The 20,339-nt window shown below is 31.0% G+C and overlaps 1 protein-coding gene across 1 annotated transcript; it reads left to right on the top strand.

The window, feature by feature from the left end:
- Nucleotides 1-7,995: 7,995 nt before the first annotated feature.
- On the top strand, nucleotides 7,996-17,931 carry LOC133203131 (multiple epidermal growth factor-like domains protein 11). Its single transcript, XM_061338976.1, has 6 exons — nucleotides 7,996-8,107; nucleotides 15,264-15,401; nucleotides 15,559-15,699; nucleotides 17,176-17,304; nucleotides 17,478-17,535; nucleotides 17,766-17,931. The coding sequence occupies exons 1-6, from the start codon at nucleotides 7,996-7,998 to the stop codon at nucleotides 17,929-17,931; spliced, it is 744 nt and encodes a 247-aa protein (XP_061194960.1).
- The last annotated feature ends 2,408 nt before the right edge of the window (nucleotides 17,932-20,339 follow it).

Below are 20,339 nucleotides of genomic sequence, written 5' to 3'. Positions count from 1 at the left end.
TAGAAATATCCTAGGTAAAGAATATTATTAGGAGACCGGCCGAAAGAAAGGGTTTATGAAATCGGCTTTAACAATATTAATAAATTTGACATCATAGTTCTATCATCAACTTCTACATCTCCACCCCACCCCCCTCAAAAAATGATTTCCGGTGTAGAAATCTAAATAAATGGTAAATATAATAACGCCCTTCATTAATTCTGGTAAATTATGTCATGACATTTTATTTGCTCGTTCAAATATTTCTTTGTGGATAAACCAAAATTAAATAACTTCCTATGTTTTTGTATGTGTAACGGTGTTACATGTATAAATATTTTCACTCAAGAGAATTTGTATCTGTTACAACTACGTGTATTGCAAGCTGTTATATGTGTGAACATTTATATATCAGATGATTCAAACCTCGTATATGCTTGAATTATAAATTAAGGTTAGATCCTTTTTGTTTAAAATACATAAGAACACAAATATACAAAAATAAATATCTACAAAGTGAAATGCGACTATTCGGACTAAATAATTATAAATTATTGATATTAGAATTTGTTGTAACTGTAACTAAAAAAAAAAATAATTCAATATACATTGAAGACGGCAAATAAAATAAAACATTGTAAATTATGTCTTAGTCCCGTTTGAGGAATATTCGCCGGTCGGGGGGTCGAATAGCCATAACCGATTGAAAATGAGAAAAACAAGATCCGACCAATTAGCCAAAAATAATATTGACTTCTTTAATAAAGTCAAGTATTGAATGAAATCGATTCATACTATAAATTAAGTCCGGTGCATTTACTCTCTTGCGTAATCACGGTGGAACCAACCGATTTCTTTTATTTTTACCTTCTTTTAATACCGGAAAAAAAATAATGCTAGGTAAATCTCATAGTTTAGAATGTTATAATTATTTCACCCTTTTCTTCGATAAATGAAATTTATCAGAGAATTATCTCTATTTGTATTACACAGAAAACCCAATTACCCGGAATTCCATGTACCATAGGTGCAGTATTTAAAAAAAATGTTTTAAAGACTAGGTTATATAAACATTACACAAAAGAAATAAATCAACTGATTGAGCTAAGCGACTTTATTTCATTAAAATTGATTTAAATGTATATGAATTTTAATTTATAATTCAAGCATGCATGGAAAGAATTTTTTTTAAAAATCAATAATTTGTACAATTATCTAATTTTCTTAAAATAAAATTTTTCAATTCTTTTAAGTGTTGTACGTACATCTTACGAACAGAATCACGAAAATAAGTACATGCATTTCATTAGAACCAGGTAGTTTTCAAGGTAGGTAAATACTTGACACCAGGTCCGAGAGCAGCACATGTATGTTGTCAGTGAATACACACGCGCCGAGATGTCACTTGGGGGGGGGGGGAGTGGAGGGGGTGTTTTGACCGCACAGGTAGACAATGTACTGATTAGGGAGGTACATGTATAGATGTCAGTTTTCTGGTAAGGAAAGCTCCTGGATTTGTCACTCAGATACACTATATTTTCAGGGGGTTTTTTTCCACGTACGCCGAAATAGGTAAGCAGTTACGGTAATCATGTTTTTCTGTAAATATTTTTTTTCTAGATTTCTAATGTCAGTGAGAATATAAATGAAAAACTTCTATATAATGGTAAATATCATAGTATGACTGTGAACACATTGTGGATTATAAGCCTTTGAACAAGGGCGCACCTGCAGTTGTGGTTCAAATTTTTACACTGGGAAAATGTAATTTATTTGCTCATTAAAGAAAGAAACATGCTGTAACATCCAGCTTGTATTTTTCTGAGATATGCACTGAAATATGCATTGCAAGATGTGATCTTTATTATTATAATTATTCGTGTACAGTAAGAGTTGTCTAATCCGAATACCACTGGTTGCATGAAATTTGCAAGATTAAACAGCACTCCGGATTAGACAATATATTAAACGATTGATTTTTCTGAAAGGGAATTAAACATTACATCTTATTAAGCAAGATTTCAGAATACACAACATCCTGATTACACAAGTCCCGTTTTACTTCTGTCAAATCCGCAAAACACATGGAAAAGTTAAAATTTATTTTGAGAATAGTTCTGTTGACCCATGTCAAACTTTAAACATAACTTCCTCTATCATTTACAGATTTTATTTGAAAATGAAAATAAGTACATTACTATAAAAATTAAAAAGAAAAAAAAAATGATTTTTTAGCATTCTTTCTTAAAACCTCTAAATAAATATGAATAATCCCATGCTAAGGGGAATTCGATTCAATGACCTTCATGGGGATAATTCACACGTTTTTAAAAATACTGAAAATATATTCATCCTTGGAATCTAAGACATTCGTATTTTTTATTTAGACAAATCTGGGAATTTAGGTTAATAAATAATGATTAAAAAAAAAAAATACAGAGATTGAGCATACGAACAAAATCAGTGTAAATGTCATCATGATCATTGCCTTATGGTTTATGAATCATTTGATATCAAGACTTTAAACAATTGTGCATACATGCGGATCAGAGGCATAGATTCCTTACTAGATAATCAGACAATGCCTCGGGGGAAAAATGAATATCGCAATTTAAGAAAAATAATACATTAGACCCGTGCTTATTATTTCTATTTTTTTGGTACACATACATCCTGTCTTTACGAAAATCTTCCGCTAGTGACTCTGACTATTGTATGAACATTATATCTAATTTGGATAAATAATTCTCACAATTCGATAATTAAAAAAAAGACCAAGGGATCGATTATTTCATTTCCGAAAATAGGGTTTAAATTTCGGTTAACGCTCTCTGCTTGACCATGATTTATTTATTAATTTATTTATTCTTCTCCTTCTACGCGTATTTTTTAATGATGAAAAAAATAAGGTATAAAACTTTCTTTTCATCTTTTCAGTTGAAGTAATAGTATTTTAGTTAACAAAACGAAAAATAAACTCGGGATATCTCGGTAGTTTCTTCTTACAGTAAAGATTAAAAGCGAGAGTCACCGAAAGTACACGATAAAATCAAACACGATAGACGATAGAACCTGATAAACGATTTTCACGATCAACGCAAAACACGATAAACGTAAAACACGATTGAAAACGCAAAACCTGATAAACGGAAAACACGATACCGATAGGATATACGCACGATACGATAGGATACACGCACGATAGGACACGATGGAATTGTAAAGAATAACGTTGCGGGTACTGTGCCCCCCCCCCAAAAAAAAAAAATCGGAGGGTGGCTGGTATTAGCCTGGTTGCGAAGGACTTCAATGTTCACAGGGTATATTTTCCTATTGTTAAGGGGAACCGAAATTTTGAATGAAATTTTTTCCTATTGCTTTTGCCGAAAGATAAAGAATCCACTGTCTTTTGTATACTCCCCTGATAATAAGAATGTCTTAAAATCACAGAAGGAATGTTTGACTATCTAACAAAATTCTAGTTAAAAAAAGATATTTGAAATGTGTTATTAGCAAATCTAAATTAAGAAGAAATAAAATAAGAAATAAACCTGATTAGGTATTCTCTGGTAAAAAAGTATATTTTCTTTGTAATTTCATTTATGTTCTAGTTTCTAAAGACGTACGTTCGGAAATTTTGTACCTTTCTCCGTAGATTCTGTCGGACTCCACCCGCATCACATTAATGGATATTGTGAAAGAAAATATGTGGAAGGATATCAGAAACTCAGTTCAATGAAAGTATTCCCGCTTTAGAATGAAATAATAATAAAATAAATGTGACGTCATATTTAAAGTTTATACGAAATAACTTATTGCTTCCTTACAAATTAAGACATATACATTTTATGATATAATATCTATGAGTATTTTATCTAAGGTATAAAGGAAAAACAAATATCTGAATTTCGAATTAAAAATGAAGTTTTGTTTCTTATTTTTTTCTTTTTTTTCGGAACAGAAATACAGCCTTTAATTGTGACAGTTAAATAATGAAGTGCGGTCTCTGCTGCAAGCCATCCCCTGACTAACATCAGGTGACTGGATGTTCAAAGGTATGGTGTAATTGGAGGGTATGGACTGTTTGGAATGCCAATCTATATTCTTCTACTTCTGCATCCCAGGGGCCACCGTGTATTGATATCCACACTATAAAAATTAAAACACCTAAAGTTAATTGCTGAAAGCCAGTTTTAATTGAAAATGTGTATTTTCTCAGAGGAAATGGATGATTTCGATCCAAAATCACGATTTTTTGTGTGTTTGGCAGCTAATGTGTTACTGTAACTATACATATAATTTTGGTCTACTACATTTTGAGTAATTTCTAGCAGATTAAAATCACGCTGGGAAAAGGTCGCTGTTTTCACAATATGCAGCAAATCATTTGTAGTTTGAGTTCACAGAGGATGAAAATGTTTTTTTTTCGTTTGACTCTAAAAATGTATGATTTAATTTTACTACAAGCATAAACACATTTTATACTACAAATGTTCAAGGTGTCCCATACTCAACTCCTGATAATGATGAGTAAGTTGCAGTTTTTCACATGTAGTAAATTTTTATTTTTTACTAAAGAAATGTTTAAGTGTCTTCTCTTCGATAAAAGAAAAGACAAAGCAGTTGTATTTCTATATAAACTTCTCCCTGTGGTGAGACATAGGGTTATTGGGATCAAATAATGATGTTTTCAAAGATTCACATATATACACTTACTTGAATAAGAAAAGAACCACGCAGTAGATATTTATTTTTTTCTAAGTAAGGACATTTACCTATTTATTTTTGTTTCCTGTGTAATATGGGCTAGTGTTTTTCAGATTGCAACAAAATAGGTTATCATCGACCAAACAGTACCTTGTGGTTATAAGCCTGGCGATCATCTTGTCTTTACTTAAGAGTCGTCTTTCAGACAGCCATTTAGAAATTGAAAAAAAAGAGAATAAAAGTCCTTCAATAAGTTTCGAAAACCGTTCTTTTTTTCTGGATACAACAGTTAAGCATTTAAAAACATTTCCTGTAGCTATTACTTATTCCAATATAAGGTGTTTAGTCGTAGAGATAGAAAAATGTCTCATTCTACTTGTCCGTATCTCTGTCTCTCTCTAATCTTTTTTTTTTTTCATTTACTTCATGAAATATTTCATTCCATAAGTACTTACCTTATCTTCCCTTATATTTATTTGCTTTTATCAATTTCATCTTCTGCTTTACATAAAGCGTTCCTCTATATAAATACTGTTAAGAGCTTTAACAATTGTTCTGTGCACAAAGTTAATATTAAGAAAGATTGTGCTGTCTATTTTATTTTTTAATAAATTAACTTCCTGATTGATAAGGCTGTCTCTTAACAACATGCTACGTATCGTTCTGATACTAGTTGTTCTACACATTATCCATGGATATGGTAAGAATTCATAGATATGATCTGCTTTAAATGGATTTAAAATACCCATTTCTGTTTGTAAATGCTCCATAAATCATCAAGAATTGGGAATGCTTGTGTTTAAGAAGATACATAATACATGCTTTCAAAACTCATTTAAGAAAGCGTTATTATATTGCAATTTTATTTATATATATTTACATTTTGCAATTTTTTTTTTTCATAGATGTTTAATTCTATATGAACTTATTAAAATTCGTAATTTTATGAAAAATATTATTTAGAAGTCTTCATTATCAAGATATTGAATAAAATAAAGGTTGCTGTAAGCACATTTTAAGAGAAATTTAGAGTTAAAATTCAAATACGGCGATATTTCAATTGGATTTCGGCGCCGTACTGATGTGGCGTCATATGCAACAATTCAGTTATAGTGAGATGAGAAACTATATACTTTTAACGAAGTTATCAATGACAAATGTAGGGTAATAAGGAAAATTCCGAATCTTACGTGCTTTTCAATAACTTTAGAGGTATGAAATTGTTCTTATTTAAGTGTAAACATTTATTTAAAGATGAATTTATAAATGTATGCATGTAGATTTTATAAACGATCTACGATCTAAAATGTAGATTTATACGGTGTAATGATGTTAGTAAGAAAATTAAAATTTTAAATCTCCAAAAAACTTGCTGATTTATTGCAGAGCTTTTTCAGTTTTAATAACAGTAACTGATTATAGAAGAAAGAAAAAAGTAGTAAAGATCCCGTCACCTTTTCAAACTATAGGTATAATGATCAATATTACCCTGGTCCTGCATTCACTTTTGATTCATTGACGATTTAGTCGCTCAGGTATTTACATTATATGATTTGATTTAAGATTATTAAATAAAATGAATAAGCAAAGTTCTGTAATTTTAAGATTGTGAATGAAATTGGATAATACGTGTGAGAAGATGACAAATAATATAATTATATTGTGCAAGCGAGTTTCTACGTCTTCGCTCATCTCCCTCGCTGTCATCACTGTTAACAGGTTAATTTACCATGTTTACATATATTTTTCGTAACTATTTTTTTCTTGTTAACAGTTCTAAAAAGGTTGAATATTCAACTTCATACAGATAGCGTACATTTTAGTAAGATAAAGCGTACATAGCTAATCAGCCATTGTCGGATATGACGTATCATGGTCACGTGACCGCTATCTAATTAACTTGGATTTTTAACTGAGGGTTTTTTTTATTTTAATCAATGAAATATAATTACCGCGTTATCTACACAAAAAAAAAAAAACACGAAATCTATAAATTATGTTCATAATGGACAAAATAAACTTTTCATTTCAAGCAATTAGAAACATGGGACAAGTCCTTTAAATATTAATTGAAATCGCGCTTACCTTTTTTACCCGAAATTCCTTTTTAAGGTATATAAACTGAAATAGACAATACCACTGCCTTTGTCTCCACATATAAGAGGACTCTCAAAACAATAAGATTGCTTTCAATATCGATCATTGTCCTATCATTATGGACAGAGATTTCCTGAACTTGATCGCGAAACATCATTATAAACATTCAAATGTTGGATCTAAACGAACTTTCATTAGTAAATAACTTCCAAATCCAGGTCACTGCGTGTCACAGCATAATGATGCTGCGGACCGTTTGTGTGATATTTCTATTCGATTGATTGGTTAATGTTATGTTGTTTTATTTCCCGTTCGAAAATTTTTAACTCATATAGAGACGTCACAATATACCGGTGAGGGGCTTCAAATTTAGACCTTTACTTGGCACTCAGGACCATTAAGCAGTGAGGGATCTTTATCGTGCAAACGCCTACCATGACGAGGGACCTCGGTTTTTAAGGTCTCACCCGAATGACCTGCAACTTTCACTTCAAAGTACCGAGCCCTTGGCGAAGGAACAGTTGCTAACCAATTTTTTATCGACTTAGGTCAGTCGCGGCCGTGATTCGAACACACGACCTTCCGATCACTGAGCGAGCGCTCTATCGATTGAGCTACCGAACCGGTATGTTTCTATTCGAATATTCGTCTCAAATGTAAATAAAAGTAATAAACAACAATTTCAAAAAGTTCACTGGGAAATGAACTTGGTTGGTACGTAATCAAATCTACTGAGAAGCCCTTCGAGCTTCACAGGAATTGATCACGTGATCAACCACCTTCATTTCCCAGTGAACTTTCAACATTTTTTTTATTTTTCATTTAATATATATCAAGGGTTCCACTAAAGGCACATTTTTGTGTGTAGCAACACTGTAAACACTGGCAAGACACATTATTGTGCATTATTAGTGTAGTCTGAGAGTTATACTTCTGCAAACCTTATTTATGAAGTTGCCAAAATTGCTTGGAATAAGAGTTCCCCGTGTAACAGATATTCTAAGGATAAAATTAACTAATCAAATTTTCTTTGCAATTGTCTTTAGAGGAACCTTAATTTGCTATGTACGTGTGACTTTTATTGAGAAAAATGATTGTTTGGTGATTGTAATTTTTATAAACACTACTGGACAATAGTTTTATTTTTAGAGAATTTGGCTTTAAATAAACCAACTCATCAATCGCATGCGTATGTTAGTAATAATAAAAACTATGGAAGAACTACATTTGATTCCAGCAATGCTGTTGATGGTCGGAAGTCTAACCGTTCAGCCTTTGGAGGACAGTGTACTGTGTCAGCTGATGGATACAAAAACGCCACCTGGTGGGTTAATTTGACATCCATCCGCAGCATTCGTGACATTATGATATATTACAGGACGGACAATGCTCAATGAGGTAGTAAGATGTAAAAAAAAAAATATTTAAATCTATTTGTTCAATTGTAACATTCATCTTCCTTAAACCTTAAAGGAAAAAAAAATGAATTCTTTTCTTTATATATACTTTTTTGCTTAACCATCTTTTGTTTTCCTTATCTATTTGTTTTGTTCTTTTACTATCATGAAAACTTTTTAACATATTTTTAATTGTAGAAACATCATCAGAATATAGTGTATTCTTCAAATGAAAGTCTTATTTGTCACTGGTTTTGATTTTTTTAATGCAATTTCAATTGATCTTCATGAAATTAATAATGAGATAAAAATAACCAAATTATGAAATGAAATATGAAGATAACGAATAGCATTCAATCTCGAAAAGTCCATCAAACAAATTTGTTTATGCTCATCGATAATCATTTATAACAATTGAATCAATGTATGTATGAGGATTTTTATTTCAGAGATCCCTCCTTTTTTTACAACTGCAAAAAAAAAAAAAATGTCTTCAGAGTTTTTTTGGGGTTATGTTATTACTAACATTATTTTAAATAGTCAATATGTACATAAAAAACACAAACTCCACAAGGAAAAACGTGTAATCATTAGAGTTATTCAAATTGAGAACATGATTATTTCTTACTAGGTTTTTCAAATAACTTCACGGCATCGTTCTTGGGATTATATGTTTATGTTTCAAAAACCGCACAGACTTGATGGCTATTTATGTTATCATGACACAAACTTCACAAGATCTACGGTACCCTCGGTCATCGATATACCATGCCCTGTACACGGACAATACGTCATCTACTACAATCAGAGACCACAGAATTCAACGTATTCGTATCAATTTTCGACTGACGCATATAATGAGTTGTGCGAAGTAGAAGTCAATGGTATGGTTTAATTAATCTTCATTAATGCAACATTGCATTTCCCTTCTTTCAGACATTGAGTTTTATTATCAGGCGGTTGGAATAAAGTAAACTTTTGTTATACACGCGGTACTTTTAGTTAAAATAATGTTTTCCTAATCAAACAACAGTTTATTCATTATTTTGCGTCATATTTGTCCACATAAGCAACTGGTATGATATCATAACTGGCTTATTTATTAAGACTTTTGTGATACGTTCAGAAAAAAAATAAAATATTAATGTTTGTTTTGGTACACGAATGAAAAGCAATCTTTCAACTTGATTAAAAGCCATAATAATAATAATTTTAGTAATAGTACGAGTTCAAGGTTATATTATTTGACCATTAAGCAAGTGCTATAGTAAATTACAATATATTCATTCATGATATTTCTTGACTCTATATCTTCGTTAGTAAAACCCTTGCAAAAATTATTCATCAGGTAATTCCATTTTTTAAATAGCTAGGGCACATCATCTGACGTGAAGATGATATACATATAATGTAATCTGGGATATTCATTGCAGATAATAACTAGGAAACTTACTTATTAATAAACCCATCTGATTGTTAATTATTCCTCAGAATTTTCTTGTCTTAAAACCCTCTTTATTTCTATATGTAATAAGTGATGCAAGCTGTGATTTTAGATCAGCTGGTGAAGTGATAAATCCTGACTATTGAAAGCATGAATAGGATAAGGGTGTGTGAGAAGAGTAGCGGATCAGAAATCCTTGCCTAGCGAAGATGAGCTTTTGACATTAAATAGATGAATGAAAGGATGGTAATGCAATAGCCACTTATTTGAAAAAGAGAATCCAAATTTCATGCATTGTCTTCCTTTTGATGTTTATTCATGCTTATAAAATGACAAAAATGTTTTAACAGACGAGAATAAGGACAGGACATCTGTTGAAAATTAGAAAAATAAATAATTTTAAGAAGATTGTAGAAAGTATTTATTATATCAAAATTGACAAAGGAAATTGTGTTATTTTTTGAAAATGTTGAAATGAGTACTTCACCTTATACATTATGAAAAATTGTTGATACTGCTTGCATTATTTTTTGACCGCATTATTTTGATACTATGTGTAACTAAGGTTAAACTACACGTAATCACATCTGACAAATTTTATTGTCCCCCGCTTTCACTGAAAGTGGGAGATGTTAATGTGGGTCTGTCCGTCCGTCCGTCCGTCTGTATTTCTGTCTGTCTGTAACACTTTCGTTTCCGCGCGATATCTTAACAACCTTGTGAACATTTGCAATGAAATTTTACATGACAACACCTTTTGATTTTGAGGTCAAAGTTCAAGGTCGTATATTCATACATTCCGTCTGTGTGTAACACTCTCGTTTCCGGGCGATATCTCAAGAAGCTATTGAGCTTTTGCAATGAAATTTTATAACATAACTCCACTATAGCCTCTCTCGCCCCTCTGAAAGTGTCCCGACTCGTTATTTATTTATTTATTTATTTATTTATTTATTGTTTTAAAAGTCGCTTTGCACTATTTTTAGCACAGGGGCATGTGGAGAGTTATTAAGTATAATACATCTTGTAGGCGGACTTTATATTCTAATTACATCTATTAGAACTGATTAGTAAAGGCTATTTAATATTAGACACCATGTATTGTGTAAAATTCTGTCAATATTGATGGTGAATATGAACCTTATCTGTGACCTAATGTTTGCATTTAATTTCCTGTAAAATCAGGCGCCCCCGTGGTATAAGGGTAGGAATCTTGCTTAGCAAGTGAGAGTTCCTGGGTTCAAATCCCGGGCGATCCTTTTTTTTTTTTTGGGGGGGGATTTACTAAATGATAGTATTCAACATGTGAAGTGAAAAAGTTACGACGTCTGGCGTGTACACACTCATAAAATCATTATCACAGTGTTATAAATATTCTATATAAAAAGAATCCTTTATACACATATTAAAGGATAAGGAATCAAATCTTTATATCCATATTGACATTTTATCTGCTTCAATAAACATGTATATATCTAATAATTCTACAAATCGAGAAGTGGGGAGGCCCCCCTCCCGAACTGCGCATGCTCTTCTTTTTTCCCTAAGCGGGGGACACAAATTTTCTGAATTTGCTTGTTTTAGTTCACTTAAGTTTTAGACATATTTTTGGTATGGCAACCAAGATATGCAAAAAAAAAAAAAAAAAAAAAAAAAAAGAATAATTAAGTCATTTTTGTATTTTGTTTGTGGACTTTGTTGTTCATTTTTTACGTCAACTATTAGATGATAAATCTATAATAATTGCAGCAATATGTATATATATATATATATATATATATATATATATATATATATATATATATATATATATATATATATATATATATATATATATATATATATATATATATATATATATATATACAATTTAAGGCAGAATTATGTACTGATTTGACCTTGAACTCCTTAAGAACAGAAGTGTCATAATTTATACTTAATACAATTATCCCTAGTATGTTCTTTACATTGTTTTGACCCCATATCCTACTTACAATATCATGGAATGAACAAAAATAAACCATGGATATTGGAGCTGAGCATGATGCCTTCTAGAGATTACATTCAGAATTTCCTATTTCAGCATCCATTACTTATTTGACATTGGCCCTCTTAAAAAAAGGTTTAATGAGGTCATAAAATCATTATTACAGTGTGATAAATATTCTGGAATGCATAAATGTGTCTTAGATGAGCAAAAAACGAAAATTACTGCCCGAATATTGAAAAATACCCCGTTACTTAGCAACCTCTTTAATGTCTTTATATGAGGAATTGAAAAAAAAAGTTCATGTGATAAATGTATATTAGTATAATGCTCTCTGTCAGTATATTCCAAATATCATATTAAAATATAGATCGTTGTAAATTTTTAACTTGAAGAATAAAAAGTGTTAAAAAAATTCGATAAAAAATTTGAGCTTGTTTGACTTTTGACCTTTATTTCTACTAATAAAGTCAGTCGTTGGGTACCTAAAAAGTCAAGAAATATTATCTTTAAGAAATTCTCTACAAATTGGTATGCATTATACTAAGCTTTCTTCTTGATAAAAAAAAGTAAGAAATAATTTGTCACTTAAATGTGCCGGTAGAGAAAGGGTTAAAAAGAAGGAGAGTGCCGAAAAGGAACGTCAGAACGACGTCGTTACATTCTTGCTGTGTGGCGATAAACAAAACCAAACTTTCTGTTCATCTAAATGTTTAAAAAAAAATTGTTTAAACAATAAAATGAGATTCTGAGGTAAAATCTAAATATATAGTGTTTTCAGTATGTGAACAATTTGATAACATTTTATTTATGACTTTTAATGCAGTTGTGACATTATTTTTGTATCAACCCTTGTAATACTTCAATGTTTATACTATTTAAAAAAAATACAGGTAAATGTAATTGCAAAGGGGGGGGGGTTATTTTAAACCACCTTCTACAAGAGTCACGAAAGGAAAAAAAAAGACATAAAAAAATCAGATGTCAATAATATATTTTTATTAATTGGACTACATTTACTTTTTTAAGGCTGCGCGCGCATTGGATACTACGGATCAAATTGTTCCAATTCCTGTCCTATTAACTGTCAATACTGTCACATAGAAACTGGTGCTTGTCAGTTGAGTAAACTTGGTTATCACGGACTTCAATGTGAATTCGCAGTCGGTAGGTAAACAAGAACATCTCAATTTATTCAGATTTATTGATAAGATAGACTGATATCAGTTGGATATTCCGTTCTGAAATCAACCAATAGCTCGATTTACTTCAAAATATGATTTGCTTTTACGGATTACTGAGTGCCAATAACAGTTGCATGCTATAAGATAAGCATGGCAGAAGAATGTCTACTTCCTATAAAACTAAATCTTAATTTTAATCTTATCGCATTCCTTCATATAAAATTTAGAAAAAAAAATGTATACTCTGTCCATTCAAACAACCATCTGGTTTAATTACAGCTCTCAATGGCATAAGTTATGAATTTCGTTATATCATACATTTTTTTTACTGCCTTCATGTACCAAACATATAATGTATTTATGAATATTCTTCCAAAATATGAAACAGAAGTTCAAAACATTGATTAATTGTAAAGTTAATGATTAGATCAATTTAAATATTTTCCCTTACGATAAATCAAACAGCAACTTTTTTTGATACCTTGCTTTTGATATTACAAAGAATTGCCCCCTGTATAAAATGGAACATGTGTTTTCTAATATCTTGTGATTGGTCATCTACAAAACTAATTTGATAAAAATCATTCTGATTCTAAATACAAGCAAACTGAAATTGATATAAATAAATATGCTGAAGTTTCTCCAATGTGGTCTTTTGAAACGAAGTCTTCCAATTATCTGAAGGATAACTTCTATGGACACTTCTTTTGCCTATACTTCTCGCAGTCAAAATGTGGCGTCTATAAATAGAAAAGAAAATATGCAATGGAAAGTGAAAATTTCAACACCTCACAGGGAATAATTCATTTCTTCTTGTAAAAATAATTAAGTCAAAAAATTCACAGGAACATGGAAAGTGCTGCTATAATCCTTCTCTGCTATCACAAAAATAGTTATTTCACAGTTTGGCATGAAGGCTTACCATTTTTTAAAAATATTTCATATATACGATCAAAGTATTTTCATCAATTCACATTAACCACAGGATTCTAGCTGCAATTTTAAAGTACTAGAGAGGCCTTCGATAGGGTAAAAATATGTTTCAAAGTTTGCGACGTAGTGTTGAACTTATTTATCTGTCTTGTTAAGAGCGAAAGACGCAGCTACGTTAAGGATATTAATAAGCATATGCAGAGGTTTTTAAAAACATTATGACCTCATGTTAAAACAGTACAAAAGAATCTCGATGAGGAAATGCTATATGTTCTTTTTTTATAATCTCAGATACTTTTGTTTCGCCTTAATATTATTATAGTAAGTGTTTCTTAAAGACTCTTTTATTTCTTCACTAACATTATTAGGTCTTGCAATGTGTAGCAACTGTGCTACATGTGACACATTCACAGGGATATGTACATCTCCTTGCACAATAGGTTGGACAGGATTATATTGTTCAGAAGGTAACTTACATTTTTACCACTAACTTGAACTTTCTCTTAATTAGTCGTCTCCTATACAGGCATGAAATTCATATAGCTTTGCATGAGAATGAGACAAAGAAAAATGCGTAGTTTTCACCTGAAATCCCAAGAATATGCGAAAAGGAACTTGCACGATAATCATATAAAAACATGTTTCAAATGAATTTCTTGCAAAGATCATTATATTTTTATAACCCAATAGTTTATATCAGGCTATTTTTTCTATGGTTACCTCAAAGCTTGATCCAATCTATCATGATTCCTCGGAAACAAAATCTGTGCTTCTTGTAAATTAATTTTACTTGACTATTCACGATGAATTTAATATATTTCTTTACTTATTCATTTAATGCCAAAGTAAAATAGGTATGATTATACAAAATAAACTGATCTTAATATAAACTAAAGTTGTTTTCTGTATTCTCTGACTAATTTAAATAACGATGTCTGTGACAATATGTTCTACATTTAAAAAAAAAATGTGTTTTATTGTCGTTTTTCATGATATTCTAATCATTTGAGACTTTCTTTAACTCTAAATGCTACTATTTTAAAGAATGGTTTCTTGGTATACCTGAAAACAAACGTAAATAATAGTATTTTAACGTTTGTTTTCCTATGACCTTCAATTCTTATGACTTATGATCAGGATAATTTCATGTGTACGGTATCAACCATTAGGGCAGTATGTCCTTTGGTAGTAATTTCAGTATAAAATCAGACTAAAGCCAAAAATTTCAAAAATTCAATCCCTGCATGCTATGACCTTGAAATTGATAAAATGACCTACATGCAGAATTGTTACATACGCTGTGCCTTCGGTTTTAAATAATCCTTGTATATGTTTTATTCTCCACTGAAAAATTACGACTATTTTATTTTTTAAATGTACACCTAGTTCAGGAAACCCAGTTTGAGTCCGTATAAAACTTTGCTACATACATGTATAAACTTCTACTTTTTTGTGTACATGATCATACAATTCTTGTAAAATGGAATTGCATTTTCAGGTTTTCTTATAAATATATTTTTTTTTTACATAAATAGAATGTGATAACGGATCATATAGATATAACTGTCTTGAGAACTGTGGAGCCTGTCTAGGATATAAGCAATGTCATCACATCAATGGGTCATGTTTGGAAGGGTGTGACGCTGGGTATGAAGGAGAACTCTGTACAACTGGTAATATTCCTGGTCGTATTATATGCAAATAATTTAATTTTGAGAACGTATACTTTAAATATAAATTGATATACACGGAAATATTAAAAAAAAAAAGATTTTAAACAGAGTAAACTTCATATTGAATTAAAACGAAGAGAAAACAATCATATGCTAGGTTGTTCGAGTGGAAAATTTGGTATTAACTGTGAGGAAGTCTGTAATAAGAAATGTGCTGTACCCAATAAATGCAATGGAACGACGGGAGAATGTGAGGGCGGATGTCAGCCTGGATGGGAAGGACTTCAGTGCAAACAGGGTACGTTGTCTCAACCTTTAGAGCAAATAGGTTTTATTTAAAAATGTTAAAGATATGTTTTGTTCTTTGATATGCTATAGCCAAAATAATTTATTCAGATTCCAATTTTTTTTTTAAATTTTATGTGCGTGTGTTTTAATTTCCTAATGATATGAATGTTTAAGAAAAGTATCAAACTATATTTTATTTAGTTTGAATCTAATAAACAATGATGTTTAAGAAGTATAATAACAAAACCCGAATATCAGTTAGATTAGTTTAAGAACGGGTGATTGACCTGGTTTAATATCATTGCTTTTTATGTGAAAGCTATTATACATTTGTTCATTCAATTGTCATCCGAAAAAAGTAAGGTCACTATAGAATACTGTTTTTTACTTTAATGTGAAAATGTAATAAAAATTATAATCAATAGCTAAATCAAAAGTATCACAATAGAATGCATTTTTGAAATACTTTTATTTTTACAAGTTTGATTTAAAAATTCCTATGATAAGAAACTTAGCAGAAATCTCTGTTTATCTTGGTCTTTACTGCAACACACACTTTTACTAAACTTACTAACCCGAATAGGTTTGCCAGCTGTTAATTATTTTATTCGTACAACTAGCAAATATATTTAAATTTTGTGAAGTAAATATATATCATACACTTTGAATGTACAGCTTTGTATTATCAGAAACATGTACCACAAAACTACCTTTCAAAGATTTGCCTCTCCAAATTTTAGAAGTATTCTTGAGAAGTAGAATATATTTAAAGTCAAAAAAACTGAAATACCTCTATCAGTACAAGCAGGGCATTAGCTTAAAAACAACCACTTCTTAAAAATCAAATAAAATGGTTTAAGTCGGCACTTGGAGTATTCTGAGAGACAGGTCAAAAGTCAGTGTGAAAGATATCACATGAGTAAAATAACAAATTCATGAGTCTTACAGTTCTCAAAGAAATGCAAGAAATACAGATGGAAGTACAAAGACAGACGGGCAATTAGTCAGACAGACAAACAGAAGGAAAAAGAAACACTTACGTGCTTCTTGCCTCTCTTTTCGGGAGGCATGCAAAATGGAGGAATACAATTATTTTTCTTTTCCTTTCTGATTCCATTCTATAGTCTGTACTGGAAATGTGTACGGTAAAAACTGTAATTCTACATGTGGATTTTGTCGTAACCCCGTCTGTCATCACGTAAATGGATCGTGTTCTGGAGGGTGCACACAAGGATATCAAGGAATGCAATGTAATGAAGGTATCTTTGATTGAAGAAAAAAAAAACTAAAAAATCATTATTTTTAAAACCAGGGTTTAAAGAAATAGACCGTTTCTCTTACAAATTTACTAATTAGCTTAATTAAATGTTTATACGTGTATGTTACGTATCTGATAAAAAGAAGTCATTAAATTTGGAAATATTGTTTTATATGAAGTTGATTTTCCCATATTTTTCTTCCTCTTTTATTATAGTTTGTATTTCAGGATTTTATGGAGATGAGTGCAAAAAAGAATGCAGTCTCTTCTGCAAGTCGTCACGTGACTGCAACCACGTGACTGGGTATTGTAACGAAGGATGTATTGGTGGATGGCAGGGTCTGAAGTGCTTGGAAGGTCAATATCTTCAAAGCTTATAAATCAGGGCCCATGTCTTTGAGTAATGACAATCCAAACTGAATATAAAAGCACCATATAAGCAAAGTGGTAAATTGTTTATGCGTATTTTCGGAAAGTTGCAGTGGCGAAAATAGATGATTTCCAGACACAATTTTATGTCGTCCTTGCAGCTTTGTGCGTCTCTTTTACTGTCATTTCAATTTTGGTTGCCTACATGTGTATTAATAGGTTAGTGTTACATTACACAATTTATTTTACACTTTATTTCAAATTATGTACCTCAAATATCGCCTGTATGTAATTTGGAGATTTTATATATATATATATATATATATATATATATATATATATATATATATATATATATATATATAGTTCCACACACATTATTTAAAAAAATATGAACTAGGTACTTGAAAGAATGATGCACTCTATTTATTTGTATAACATCCAAATAGAAGGAGGATCAAAGAGAGACATGCGAAACAGAAGTACAAAGAAAACAATTCGATCAAAGCAGGAGGTTTGGACCTATACAACATTTCTACAGAATCCAATAGTGATAACAAATATCAAGAGCTTGGTGAATTGTCGCTGCCTTCAGATTATGAAGGACTCCGATAATGTTTATCGGATAAATACATAAAATGTTAACACATGGGAAGAATATCATTTTCAAATTTTAAAATAGTTCAAATACAAAAATGAAGTTGACAAGGAGCAAAAATATATGCATCTCTCTCTCTCTCTCTCTCTCTCTCTCTCTCTCTGTGTGTGTGTGTGTGTGTGTGTGTGTATGTGTGTGTGTGTTACTGTAAAAAAGTTTCAAAAATTTGTTATGTTTAACATCGTAAACATTATCCTAATTGTTATTGTTACCGTTCACGGTAGCTCAGTCGGTAGAGCGCTCGCTCCGTGATCGGGAGGTCGTGAGTTCGAATCTCGGCCGCGACAGACCTAAGACGATAAAAAATAGGTAGCAACTGTTCCTTCGCCATGCGCTCGGCACTTTGGAGTGAAAGTTGCGGGTCTTTCGGATGAGACCTTAAAAACCGAGGCCCCGTGTCACGGCAGGCGTTGGCACGATAAAGATCCCTCACTGCTCAATGGCCCTGAGTGCCGAGTAAAGGTCAAAATTTGAAGCCCTTCACCGGTATATGGTGACGTCTCTAAATGAGTGAAAAATTCTCGAATGGGACGTAAAACAACATACAATCAATCAATCAATAATTGTTATTGTTGAATTATTCTTTGACAAAGTTCATTCATAAATGTGTTTATTTGCGTTTCATATAAAAGGGACCAGACCAAAAAAAAAAATTATACAGAGGTCATATCTTCTTTTAAAGCAATTAAGGGATCTTTCAAAATTATCTGTGTTGTATCAAGCTTTTTATGACTCTAGCGCTTATTGGTTGAATGTATTCTTTAATTTAAAATAACGAAATAAATGGTTGTGGTCAGTGATGTATATTTTGAAATAAATATATGGTAATCTTAGACATATCTCCATTTTTGGCAAATTCTGTTGAGTGAACGAGAAAAATGTGTTTTTAAGATACCAATTGAAACCAATATTTTATATTCCTAGCATATAATACTGAAAAAAATCTCCGACTTATATATGGCTAAAGTTCTAAGATAAGAAATCAAACAAATGTGTAGATTTGAGGAAATTTCTTCTAAATATCCTTCCTCCACAAGATAGACCCCCCACCATAAACTATGTTCCTTTACAATTTTTTGAGCAGTATTTAAATTGAATATCGTTTAATTTGCATTGTTGAAGTCAAATATGCGTAACGAATTCAAATAAATGATTTTGAAGTTAGATGTTCTGGCTAAACTTTTCTCAAAAGCTGAAGATTGACTTACCTTAAGATCATTTCTTTATCCATTGAAATTTCGTATATGTATTCTTTCAGTATACATTTTACAGTTATATGTGAAGGGTTCCATTTTCATTCTTTTTTTTTTTCAATTATTCCGTTTCCCGATCATGACAAAGAGAACATGGCAGGTGTGACTGGTGGACAGGAAATGCTTACTCCTCCATGGCAACTGATACTACCTCTGATGTTTCAGAGGTCCGTGTTTCATTTTTTCCTTTTTGTTTCGATAGACTTTTGAGATTGATTACTGTTTGCTATTTTCATATTTCCCCTTAAAAACAGATCTACAATTATTGCGCAAAAAATGTGTTTAATTTACAATGCTTAATGAAATATTGAAATATGAAACATCTAGTGGTGTAATTTAAATTACAATCATTTGAAGCTAAAATGAAATGTATTGTAACAAAAATGCAATTATAAATCATACATTCTGTTTTTGACATTTCAAAATAAATAATTTAATGCTGAGTTTGAAAAAGTAAATAATTTCTATTTTTATAAAATGATTTTAGGATTTGGATGTACAATGCCGAAATAGTAGTCATGGTTTGACACATTTGTGCATGAGAAGGAGGCGAGTGCATTATGGGTCAAACCCTGAATACAGTTTTGGCATAGAACTTCCAAATACTTACTCTATAAGAATTTTATTCTGAATATTGTTTGTATACGAAAATTTAATTAAATCCTCAATCCAAACCTGTATGCAGGCGTTAAATCTATTTTTTTTCTTGGATATTCTTTAATCAAGCATTATATCAACAAGCATTTTAATGACTCCGAAGTAACATTTCGATTTTGGTTATTTATGTTATAGATAAATTGGGTTATTTGTCAAAGTACTTTCTTCAAAAACTCCTTGTCAGTTTTTAAATGATATTCATTTATTCTTGTTTTGTGCCTAATGTATGAAAACTACGTTTATAACCAGCAGGCATTTCAACATTGATTCAACGTTGAATCAACGTTGCACTTCAACGTTGAATCAACGTTGAAATTTGGTTGCATATGAAAGTTGAGGCAACGTTGAGACATCAACGTTGTTTCAACGTCAATTTTCAACGTTGAATAGACGTTGAAAATGGGTTGAACTTTGGTTGATTTATAGTTGAATTTTGGTTGCAAATGTAAGTTGAG

The sequence above is a fragment of the Saccostrea echinata genome, unplaced genomic scaffold (assembly GCF_033153115.1).
Source record: "Saccostrea echinata isolate AGI-Se365-2 ecotype Australia unplaced genomic scaffold, CSIRO_AGI_Sech_v1 ptg000048l, whole genome shotgun sequence".
Classification (NCBI taxonomy): domain Eukaryota; kingdom Metazoa; phylum Mollusca; class Bivalvia; order Ostreida; family Ostreidae; genus Saccostrea; species Saccostrea echinata.
This window is presented reverse-complemented; position numbering and strand designations above follow the sequence as displayed.

What these genes read in the sequence shown, in the direction of transcription:
- LOC133203131 (XM_061338976.1), top strand. Translation starts at nt 7,996, where the DNA reads ATGGAAGAACTACATTTGATTCCAGCAATGCTGTTGATGGTCGGAAGT. An exon ending in GGATACAAAAACGCCACCTG is followed by an intron (nt 8,108 to 15,263) that starts GTGGGTTAATTT and finishes TTACATAAATAG; the next exon opens with AATGTGATAACGGATCATAT. An exon ending in GCCTACATGTGTATTAATAG is followed by an intron (nt 17,536 to 17,765) that starts GTTAGTGTTACA and finishes ACATCCAAATAG; the next exon opens with AAGGAGGATCAAAGAGAGAC.